Source organism: Oratosquilla oratoria, chromosome 5 (genome assembly GCF_046742065.1).
Source record: "Oratosquilla oratoria isolate Oo_2021 chromosome 5, ASM4674206v1, whole genome shotgun sequence".
NCBI classification, from domain to species: domain Eukaryota; kingdom Metazoa; phylum Arthropoda; class Malacostraca; order Stomatopoda; family Squillidae; genus Oratosquilla; species Oratosquilla oratoria.
The window spans coordinates 3746481-3758980 of record NC_134781.1 but is presented as its reverse complement, the minus strand read 5'-3'; the positions used below and the strand labels follow the sequence as shown (position 1 = coordinate 3758980).

The 12500-nt window shown below is 44.9% G+C and overlaps 2 protein-coding genes across 2 annotated transcripts in view; one reads left to right on the top strand and one right to left on the bottom strand.

Moving 5' to 3' along the window:
* LOC143025192 (uncharacterized) overlaps window positions 1-3226 on the top strand; it is a 37269-nt gene extending 34043 nt beyond the window's left edge. Inside the window, exon 2 of the mRNA XM_076184651.1 lies at window positions 1751-3226. Within this exon, the coding sequence (XP_076040766.1) occupies window positions 1780-1989 (210 nt within the window). The 5' untranslated portion in view covers window positions 1751-1779 and the 3' untranslated portion in view covers window positions 1990-3226. The remainder of the gene's footprint in view (window positions 1-1750) is intronic.
* Window positions 3227-9768: 6542 nt separating this feature from the next.
* Window positions 9769-12500, bottom strand: part of LOC143025313 (uncharacterized) — a 402756-nt gene continuing 400024 nt past the window's right edge. Inside the window, exon 13 of the mRNA XM_076184786.1 lies at window positions 9769-10019. Within this exon, the coding sequence (XP_076040901.1) occupies window positions 9904-10019 (116 nt within the window). The 3' untranslated portion in view covers window positions 9769-9903. The remainder of the gene's footprint in view (window positions 10020-12500) is intronic.

The following is a 12500-nucleotide window of genomic DNA, read 5'->3' as shown; positions in this document are numbered from 1 at the left end:
TAAATTACAGGGACTCTTGAAATGTTAACGTCTATTGGCATAAGGGCAGATCTGTGATTAATAACGCTCCCTTTGTATGAGGTTTGTCTGGTACCTGTACTGGTTGGGTACGTCCTCCCTCTCACCAACCCACTCCCCTCTCACCCCTCTTCGCTTCTGCCTCCCCCAGCCCGACCCCCCCACCCCCATTTACCTCCCACACTCTTCGTTTCGCCTCGAGTCGTGCTTCAGGTCGCATCTTGCTCCGCCACTCCCTGTTTTGGAATCTTCCTCCACTTCTTCCCCTCCCACTCCAGTTATGGAATTCTCCTCCACTTCTTCCCCTCCAACTCCCTGTTTTGGAATCTTCCTCCACTTCTTCCCCTCCAATTTCAGTTTCTGGAATTTCCCTCCGGTTCTTCCCCTCCCACTCCCTGTTTTGGAATTTTCCTCCACTTCCCCTCCAACTCCAGTTTTTGGAATTTCCCTCCGTTTCTTCCCCTCCCACTCCCTGTTTTGGAATTTTCCTCCACTTCTTCCGCCTCCAATTCCAGTTTTTTGAATTTCCCTCCGTTTCTTCCCCTCCCACTCCCTGTTTTGGAATCTTCCTCCGCTTTTCCTTTTTCTCTAACTTTCCTTTCTCTGCTCTACTTGTCCTTTTCGTTCACTTTATTCATTTGTTTCTCATATGTGCTGCTGGCTCCGGTTTCACACAGAGCTCTCCTCTTCCTCCCATCTTTCCAGTTAGTTTTAACGACTCTCAAACTTCCAGTCCCTCTTCTACATATTACCGTTCCCCTCCTCATCATGCATTACACTGATGGGTCGTTTCTCTCTCTCTCGTTTTTTCCATGCTTCTGTTTTTTTATTCACTACTAATAAATTTATTTATCCTGTTCCTTCCTCTCCTCTCCTTCCCTCCCTCCCTTCCTCCCTCTTTACACTAGAGGACACTTTACCTGCGGCCGAAACAGTAACTTCTTCCCCACATACACCCGCCCTCGTATAGTCGGGGTAACTTGAACTCTCTCTCTCTTTGCTTAGGATAGAGCTAGTGGGTGAGGTCCCAAACCCTATGCTAATGTTGGGCATGTGTACTCTAATGTAACCCTCCACTTCCTCCATGTAAGGAGGAGGTGGGCGTGACCGTGGGCGTGGCGAAAGAGGAGACGGGCCTCAGCGACACAAAGGGCGTGGCTGTCTGGTTCTTAAGGACCCAGAGGGCGTCCACAGGTCCGGCAAAGCCAGACACGAGGCTGATGACGTTCGTGTGTACAAGGGTGTCTTCTCGACATATCCCTCCCTCGTCCCCCATTTTTCTCCCTCTCTTTACTCCCACCCCTCCTCAATCGTCGTCCACCCTACTCTACACGTCCCACCTTGTCCTTAAAGTACATTCTGCTCAGTGCGATTATTATCACTCAACGATGATAGTTCATGGTTCAACGATGATCGTCAAACGATTGTCTAGAGCACGATTTTTTTTTTTTTTTTTTTTTTTTTTAAAGCTACGGTCGCTCGAAACAAGAGTCCCATTCAAAAACGAATGATTAGTGCTCTAGACAATCGTTTGACGATCATCGTTGAGCCCTGAACGATCATCGTTGAACGTTAATCTCAGATTAAAAGGTTTCTTTATGGGGAAAGGGGTAACGGGGAAAAAGTACAAGAAGGGGTTGTAGGGGGTGACGTCCCTTTCCTCCCCTGCCGTCCCTTTACCGCCTTCCTTTTTTTTCGTAGTATACTTAGATCCCCCATCTTTTCGTTGCAGACTCTCCCCCCGCCACGCCAAACGTCACGATGGACTCTCTACTGACGGATGTCAAGCCGATGAGAATCCCGCGCCCCAAGTTCTTCTGCGCCAAGTCGATCGCTTACCCCGTTGAGCCACCGAAGGACTACCTCGACCTCGATCTCGTCCTCGACGTCCCGGACCTCAAGTCCAAGGAGAAGTCCTGCAACAAGTTGGAGGACCTCGGGCGGGCTCTTCAGGAGAAGATGAAAGTTTAACCCTCGAACTCGTCGCCTTCGAACTTCGAGTGTGCGTGCGAGTGTCTTGTGTGGAAGATGCGAGAGCAGAGCGTGTGCGTTTGTAAGCGTCTCGAGTAACTGGTTATGTTTATCTGACGGACAATTGCTTCTGATACGGCTTACGGTACGTTTTTCTCGGTGCGGTAATCATAGCTCAACGATGATCGTCAAACGATTGTCTAGAGCACTAATTCTTTGTTTTGAATGAGGCTGTTTTGATCGCTGAACAATAATCGTACCGAACTAAACGTACCTTTAGCGTGAAATGGTGCCTTTATTTACTTGAACGTAAACACGTTGTCGCTGTACGCGACTGTGTCAGTTTCAATTGTCCGTAACTGTGCTTGGGTGTAGCATCTAAGGTACACATTATATTGGTGACGCCAAGTCACTTTGGGTACAATACTGTCGATGAGCTACAAGCTTAGTCTACAGGTCTTTACAGCCAAGGAAATACTATCATTTAACCTATGCGCAAGCTGAGACACAGGCGACGTAGCACAGAGAAAAGGCAGACTTCCTGTCGCTGAATTTCAAGTACAGTTTCAAGTTCTCTCAATTGGAATGCCGAGGTAGATGCACCAAGAAGATTTCAAGTGAGAGACAAGTTCCAACTGTACTTTAATTCAGCAACAAGAAGTCTGCCTTTGCTCTGTGCTGCGTCACCTGCGTCTCTCAGTTTGTGCTTAGGCTATTACAAGTGTTAAAAAAAGATTACACAAGTCTATTCAAATCTCCTTCATGGTCTAAAGAAAATGTTCTTTATTTTCATACTAAAGGTAAATAGTCTAAAGTCGGGTTATGCCATGGTTGTGGGGAAAGTACCTATTTACTGTAGTATATTAAAGTTACCTCGACACAATGTCAGGACATGTCCTATGTATATATAAATAACAAGACCCTAGTACGATTTGTACCTAAGAATTATCATACTAACAACTCTGGATTGAAAAAATATTTGAGCTGGAGCTCTGGTTGACAAAGCTACGGTTACACTCCAACCTTGGATGAAATCCAACTGAATTGTTAGAACCCAACCATTCCCCTGACTAGTGTAATCGTAGCTTAACAATCCAGTTATTTTTTTTTTACACGGACCGTACAAAAAATGTCGACAATCACCTTAATCATATTCATTCTCTTAACCTCAATCATATTTCGATGTTTGGACTTTTTTGACCCTAAATAAATGTCGAAATTATTTGAGTGTATTTCTTTAACCTTCCCCTACCTCCAGGTTAACTTAATCCCTTAGCTGAATAAAATCTTAGATGTTATGTGACGAAGGGGTTGAATGCGTAGAATTTTATCCTCTTCGCAGAAACCAACTGACCAACACTTTACGGATCTACTTGTCTTGGAGCCCAGTCCGGGGACCAAGTGCCAGCCTACAGGCCCCATTAAAAAAAAAATTGTGGTAAAGGTCTCTGCCTACAATAGTGGCACCAGCTGGCTAGCTGACAACAGATTTATTTATTTTTCCGTCCAAAATATCTAAGACTCCTATTTTATTTCACATTTTCCTCGCCTCCCAATATTGTTTCTTAGTTTTTCTTCAATGTGTTTACTTTCGTTACGTCCGTGCCCGAATATTTTTCTCTTCGTCACTTTCACTTGTAATGACCAGGCACCCTCCTGCCTTCTAAGCTTTCGATCAAAGACGATGAATCGAGCTTCATAGACGTCTCGAGCACTGATGTCTTCTTGAAGAACGTAATCTCCAATAAGATACACGCATCGGTAAGATACCGTCCATAACAATAACAACATACCTTCAATATTACATCTTGTGACCCACAAATCAAGACGCCCCTTCATTGCTATCCTCTCCAAAACAGCCAGTCATTCCTTCCATGTCCTCGTTGCCTACTTTGGCATTCATGTCCCCTAACACCATGACTTTCTCTAACGGTGGTGCATAGACAATAGTAACCATTAACTTGAGGAAGACTCGAGTCACGACTAATGAGGCACATGGATGTTGCGAAGTTAACACCGACGACGTGCCTCAACCATCTAATTACAACTTACGAACAGGAGTGATGATATAAATGCAAGCCATTGTTAATGCTGTGAGCAACTGTGATAACATTTGCGTTCACTTATATACAAAATGTTATTTTACAACATGTTAAGAATAGTAACTATGACGGCAATGGTAATTGTTGCAGTTCCGGTTACAATATTTATTGTTGCTTTTGTTGTTGCCAATACGCTGCTCCAGTACGCTACTAGTACATCCAGTGCAAGTACCCACAGTAGTAGTCTTCAATGGGTGCTCTAGTGTCACTACTTTCCAGTATCAGTACTTTCATTACAAATACTCTTAAGTGTCCACAGAGGTGACTTGTGGAGCCCCTCATGCTTTTTTCTTCTTCCCCCACCAATCATTATCGAGAACATTTATGACGTCACTATCATAAATACATTACCAGTACTCATGTTGTTATATCGTCCCTTAAGCTACAGTTACACTAGTCAACGTCTAACTTTGGACGAAATCCAACTGAACTGTTGGAATCCAATTCGTTAACTAGTGTAACCGTAGCTTTACACGGTCGATCCTATTGATCTAATACTATCGACTTCGTGATATTGTCCACCCATTACTTCTCCTTCAATACTGTTCCTTCCACTGTCAATATTGAGCAATACGGATTACCGCACTCTGTCAATGATTGTGTGAAGGGACCGCTTTGGGCTAGCCTGTACTGACGTCACCTTTGCCTGTCACGCGATTGGCGGAAACGTGAGGCTCTGAAATTAGGCCATATGGACATATGCGCAGATCCCTCGCGCATGACGTCATCCGCGCACGCGCGCAGAAAGCGTGAAGTGCGCATCAGCGAATAATCACGCTGGGAACAATCAAATATAAAACGCAAATGACTTCAATGGATACAAAAAAGTAGCGGAAGAATAAAACGGCCATACAAATAATGGAAAACCGAATACCGGTATTATAGAATAGTAAATTATAATACAGATTTCAACAAGTCTGTCTCTGTCTGTCTCTGTCTCTCTCTCTCTCTCTCTCTCCCAATATGCTCCACCTCAAAATTGACCTTTGATTACGTCACACGGGACACGAGAGTTGGTTACTGCGACGCGCCTCCTACCGTACACACTTCTCATAAGCCCGGGCTCGAGTAGTAAAAGTATTTGCCTTGACTGTGATATCGCGTAACAACAGCTGGCTACGGAAAAAAATGAATAAAAATGAAAAAAAGTTTCTTCGTCGTATCGTTTGATAACGGGTTCCCATAGACGACCCCAAGAGGTCACGTCGTCACCGCAAAATGACCTCTATTCCCTCTTGGCGTAAGACAACCACCGTCCCAAGGTGACAACCCCACTCTCCACACACACCACTTCAATCCGGTGATTTCATTCAGCAAGTGTGTGTGTGTGTGTGTGTGTGTGTGTGTGTGTGTGTGTGTGTGTGTGTGTGTGTGTGTGTGTGTGTGTGTGTGTGTGTGTGTGTGTGTGTGTGTGTGTGTGTGTGTGTGTGTGTGTGTGTGTGTGTGTGTGTGTGTGTGTGTGTGTGTGTGTGTGTGTGTGTGTGTGTGTGTGTGTGCGCGTGTGTGTATGTGTTCGCGTGATCGACAACTATTACCCTCCCAGATGAGAGCTCAGAGCTCGCATATGCCCGATCTATGGGTAATGCTGTGACCTTACACTCGCACACACACAAATCCTTGCCCACGAGAGTTGGAGTACTGGCTCACAGTGAATAGCTGCTGAAATCATTTCAGCCCTGGGTGTGAAGGAAACTTAGACCGCTGGAAGAGCGGTTGCGATCGGTACTACTGCGCCGTCGTGGTGTGTGTGTGTGTGTGTGTGTGTGTGTGTGTGTGTGTGTGTGTGTGTGTGTGTGTGTGTGTGTGTGTGTGTGTGTGTGTGTGTGTGTTCAACATAATACCATACAGATTTGTTCATCCGTTCTCCCAGCAAACTCTGATGTAAACATGACCAAAGCCCTTGTTAACAGCGTCCAGGACTTGACGTCACACTACAAGACATGAGACGATGGCTGTAACGTCACAAATTGCCAAGGAAACGGGCTGTCGCCTGGCAACTGGCTCCCGTGACTGCATTAGCGGGAAGTGGTCGAGACAGGAAGCTGAGCTGGTTTCTGACGTCATTACACTGTCACAGTCTTTATATATATATATATATATATATATATATATATATATATATATATATATATATATATATATATATATATATATATATATATATATATATTAACAATCACAATGCACTTTAATTCTAAGCCATCAAGGCCGACATGCAGAAATTGAGATGTGGTAATGCCAAGGACTCGAACCCCAGCATCCTCATGACAAGTGCGGTAGTGACTTACCAATCTCTTGATAGCCTAGTTGGTAAGTCACTACCGCACTTGTCATGAGGATGCTGGGGTTCGAGTCCTTGGCAGTACCACATTTCAATTTCTGCATGTCGGCCTTGATGGCTTAGAATTAAAGTGCATTGTGGTTGTTAAAATGTATCTCTAATCACTGGGACCCATTCAGTGTTGTACATACATATATATATATATATATATATATATATATATATATATATTTGCTTGTGTGTGTGTGTTATATATCAATTATCATCATTATTTATCATTATTATTACTATCACTGCATCATTGCCAATACTCTGTTCTAAGATTCGACAGTGTGTGTGTGTGTGTGTGTGTGTGTGTGTGTGTGTGTGTGTGTGTGTGTGTGTGTGTGTATTCACTTGGTCTTTTGGATCTTCAGCTATGTCTGCGCCACCGAGTCGTGTGTGTGTGTGTGGTATATAAAAATTATCATTATTATCAATCATTATTATCACTATCATTGCATCATTGCCAATACTCTGTTCCAGTACTCGACAGTAATTGTATGTGTGTGTGTGTGTAATTTACCATGGTCTTGGATCACATGTTGGACTCGTGATCGACAGCTACTACCCTCCCGGATGAGAGCTCAGAGCTTATGTATGGCAGATCTATGGGTAATGCTGTGACCTGAAACACACACACAGACAACTTCCCGCCCACGAGAGTTGGAGTAACGGCTCGCAGTGCAGCGATACTGAAATTATTTTAGCCCTGGACGGGATTCGAACTCGGACCGCTGGGTTAGCAGTTGCGAACGCTACCACTGCGTCGTCGAGCCGTGTGTGTGTGTGTGTAGTATATATCAATTATCATTATTATTAATCATTATCATTATCATCATTGCATCATTGCCAATACTCTGTTCCAGTACTCGACAGTACTGTGTGTGTGTGTGTGTATTCACCTTGGTCTTTGGATCACGCGTTGGACTCGTGATCGACAGCTATTTCCCTCCCGGAAGAGAGCTCAGAGCTCGTATGACCGATGTATGGGTAATGCTATGACCTTACACACACACACACACACCCAACTCCCCGCCCACGAGAGTCGGAGTAACGACCCGAAGCGCAGAGATACCGAAATAATTTCGGCCCTGGGCAGGATTCGAACCAGGTACTGCCGCACCTCCATACTGACAGTCCAGTACTCTATCAACCGCGCCACCGAGTGTGAGAGTGTGTGTGTGTGTGTGTGTGTGTGTGTGTGTGTGTGTGTGTGTGTGTGTGTGTGTGTGTGTGTGTGTGTGTGTGTGTGTGTGTGTGTGTGTGATTTCGTTCAAACAATGAGAACCCCAATTATGAGCACAAATGTTTAGTTGTTTCGGGCATCGCAAACTATTACCTACTATTCTATAGCTATCTTAGCCGAGGGCAGCCCTATCTCTAAACGACGGCCACTCGCCTCTGCTAGAGCGAGGCGCTTCGTGGCGGGCGTTCCTCACGTTCCTCTCCAACAATAAACGCAAACCTAATCGTCCTCAACAACCCATTATGTACCGTTACGACAGTTATAGCCAGTTACAAGTCGTTACGACCGTTGATAGGTGTTATGACCCGAGACTAGCCATTACGGCCGTTTTCACACGTTACAACCGTTGCTAGGTGTTATGATCCGATGGTTCCGTCACAACCATAAGAGCCGTTACGACAGTTGCTAGGTGTTACGACCCCGAGACTAGCCGTTACGGCCGTTATTAACCGTTATGACCGTTACGGGCACTACGCATTGAACGTAACGGACTCTTGGACATTCCTCTTACGCTTTTGACGTGGTACCCTTTTTCTTTTATGGGGCGTGTGAGATAATGTCAATACTTAGAGTACAACCATGTAACATCTTTATGAACGATTGTCAATAACGTGGAGACTAACATACAACAACAATTTCCAACATAATGGAATATAATTATTACGATCATAAAAACAGCCCACACTAAGAACTTGGACGAAGCAACGGCTACCAACAATCAGAGAGAATGTTGGCATGTTAATTCGTGGATATACTGACGTTGTCATTGCTGACAGTATCAGGTCCTCTCTCACCGCGGCGTCTACTACCGCAGCCGCCACCGTCTGCCCGACGGAATGGGTCAGTTCAAGTTAACATTACGGTCCCGTAGTTAGTTAGCGGAACTGAAGTTCTGCTGAATGATGATGAAGTGCGCGGAGGAAGTGGGGGGAAGTAGAAAGGGAGTGGGTGACGGGGAGTTGGAGAGGGAGTGGGGGGAGTGGGGGTAGGGTAGGTGGAGAGGGAGTGGGGATAGGTGGAGAGGGTGTGGAGGCGGAGGTGGAGAGGGAGTGAGTGAGTGGGGGAGTTGGAGAGGGGGTGTGGGGGAAGTGGAGAGGATATGGGGGAGTGGGAGAGGGAGTGGGGGAGGTGGAAAGGGAGGGAGGGTGTGGGAGAGGGAGTGGGGGGAGGTGGAAAGGGAGGGAGGGTGTGGGAGAGGGGTGATGGTGACTACAATAACACTACACCTAGAGAACATTTTATTTAACTATTTATCTATCTATCTATCTATCTATCTATATATATTTCCCTTTACTGTCCCGGGCGCAAAATAGACTTATATAAATTATTTTATTGTTATTATTTTTTTCAAACCTCAGATAGGCTCCTCTGAAACTAATCCCTTGATCACAAACAAAGGACAATAAGGACGATTTCCACCACAAATTATAAACCAGGAACGCCTCTATCGACATCGAAGCTCAAACCAACGTCGAGCTGATCTTTGGTCGTTCCACTACGACGGCGGTGGCGGTGGCGGCGGCGGCGGTGGCGACATATGCGACTGACGCCGCTATGCAACTGACGCTGACACCAGACAAACCGAACATCATGAGAGTCAATTTAGTACAATGTGTCAGCACAAACAAGAAAGTTTTTCAAAATTCGATTAAAAGTGGTGTGTGTGTGTGTGTGTGTGTGTGTGTGTGTGTGTGTGTGTGTGTGTGTGTGTGTGTGTGTGTGTGTGTGTGTGTGTGTGTGTGTGTGTGTGTGTGTGTGTGTGTGTGTGTGCGTGGGCGCATGTGAAATGTTATGATTAAGGAGTTGGATTTGCCACAACAGACGCATTTAAGCTGGTAAACAAGAACATCACAAGAGAACAAAATGGCGCGACACTATCCACAAGGACAGAAGCGCTGGAAAAACTACTACCAATACCATGAGGACCAGCGGACCAATTGGTCCTTTTCTGTCCCGCCCAGTCCACGACCGGGTCCTTCGAAGGATTTCGCAGGGAAATGACGAAGTGTTCACTCACCTGGAGGTCCTGGAGCGGATGTAGGGCGGAGGGTCCGTGCTGCCGGTGGGGGCTGGAGCCGTTGTGGCCTCGCTTCCCGGCGTCGTAGTGGTGCGTCGTCGGGGTCCTCTTCAGGGGAAGGCTCCCCTTCCCAGGAGAAATCCCCCCCTTCGGCTTGCTGACATAGTAGTGATGGTGGTGGTGTTGTTGGTGTTGATGGTGTTGATGGTGGTGGTGGTGAGGGTGCTTATGGGGGGCATGTTGGGAGGGGTGTGTGTGGGGGGGCAGGGCCCCCCCGAGGAGCGGTGAAGATCGGAAACCGTTCATCTCCCCCGTATGACTGTGACGGCGTTGGGAGGGGACCTGAGTGTGAGGAAGTATTAGTGACGGTGGCGCAGGACGCGGGAGATAGACATGCCAGCCTATGCACACATTCTATTGCACAAGAGTTGGTCCAACCAGAAGAGATGGGCAGCCCAACAAAATATGAAAAAATGATAAAAAAATGATAATAGAATGTTAGAATAGATATTTATATTTATATATATATATATTTATGTATATATGAGAGAGAGAGGGAAAAATCCAAACTACCTGGTAATCGTCAGGATGGACGCGTCTCGGAAGCTGCACCTCAGAATGTCTCTTTAAGAGGACCCGTCGCTTCCTGACCGAACTTGGGTCAGGGTCAAGGACATCGCCCTTCCTCATGACGGGGTAAGCTTTCGTCTCCCGACCCAGGAGATAATCCCCCTCGCTTCCGTCGAGGAGAAAATCCTCCTCATCTTCCTCCTCCTCCTCCTCCTCCTCTTTCCAGTCACACACACCACCGTAACCGTCTCTAACCACCGGGTAACCGTCAACCCGTTTTCTATGAGTGCCACGTCTAGAAACAACGTTGCCACTGCTTAGCTCCACCCCAGAGTCTTCGCTTGGAGTCTTACTCACTTCTCTGACAGTCAAACTCATTGTACTGTTACTCAGAAGGGGATCACCCTCTTCCCCTTCCTCCTCCTGCTCCTCCTCCTCCTCTTCCACCAACAACACCTCTTCATCCTCCTCTCCCGGGGTTATCGTGAGGTCGTGGTGATGGCCATAAGCCCCTGGGTAGTCATCAAAACCCAGGGCAACCGCACCCATGTAGGACATCTGTCAGGTCATAGAGAGGCATCACTTATTTGGTCAAGGCACGTCTTCAGAAGAGAGAGCAGTAAAAGAGAAAGAGAGAGCAGGAGATTGAGAGGAATAAAAGAGTGGTTGTAGCAGTGCTGAGCAAAAGAAGCGGACCTCACACCATCAGCTATTGACATTATTTGAGTAGTATTGACAATATTCGATTCGTATTGAATTTTTCTAATACTGGCAATGTTCGAGTAGTATTGATAATATTCGAGTAGTGTTGACAATGTTCGAGTAGTACTGACATTCGAGTAGTGTTGACAATATTCGAGTAGTATTGAAAATATTTCTATTGACGATATTCAATTGACAATACTGTTACTGACGATATTCTTGTATTGACAATATTCGAGTTCTATTGACAATATTGTTGTTGACATTATTCGAGTGATAATGACAATGCTCTGGTGGTATTGCCAATATTCAGGTATTGTTGACAATGTTATTTATTCGAGTGGTATTGACAATACTCGGGTATCGTTGACACTTGAGTTTTCAAGAAAATATCGGGGTACTGTTGACGCTATTCAAGGGTCGTTGAAAATGTCAAGTATTGTTAACAATATTCACGCATTATTGTCAATATTCAAGTACTGTAGACAATATCCAATTACTGTAAGTCTGCGAGTATTGCTGGCAATATCCAAGACCTGTTAGCAATACAGACACACGCATACACACACACACACACACGTACATGAAAAAAGATCGGGTGGGCCCCCCTCCCTGAACGGTGTAGAATTAGGTCGCGACCCCTCCTTCAGGCCAGGAGGTCCTATCCCCAACCCCTAGAATAATTGATACAATAAAATATATATTACTGCATGATAATGATGAGGCCATACCAACATTTCTAACGATTCAGATACAGGTCCCGATACAGCCCTAATGTTCCGATTCGAGTTCCGATACGGCTCTAAACTTCCGATTACGATAAATCATTAATAAATCTATTTTTTTCATAAAGCATTTTTTTTACCCAAACCTGGGCCTGGAAACAACCATCAGTTCTAATCACTGCAGTTATCGGGCTCGTATCGGAGTCAGAAGTTTAGGGCAGTATCGGAACTTCGTATCGGAATCGTTAAAAAAAATTGTATCGCCCCATCAATACTAACGCATCGTTATATGCTGGGAACTCAACAATGATACTCACGAAGGGGAAACTGTCCGTGAATAAAACGAGATGAACACATTATATATAAAAATAATGACAATATTCATGATGTTGTGGGGACATGAACGAAATGAATATTGATGAAATAAAGATACTGATAATGTTCACGATATTGAGGGAGTTTATGATAATGCTACGTGCGAAGAGATATTGTCAATATGAATATTGTTAAAATTATATTGACAATACTGGCGATGTAGAAGTTCATAATGATTTTAGAATATACGTGAGGGGATGTTTTTAATCTAGTTCATATTAGTAAGATGGATATTATACGAAACAAATAATATTGACAATAATGATGATACTGAAGTTCATAATAGTAGTCAGATGGAACTGTGTCAACTAAGAACATTGAACCTAAGAATAATGGCAATACGAATTTTGTCAAAAACCAAAATACTGATAAAAAGGGTGGGAATGGTAACTATTTAGTCAAAAAATATTGACAATAAGATGTTGTGAAGACCGCTTAAAGAAAACGAATA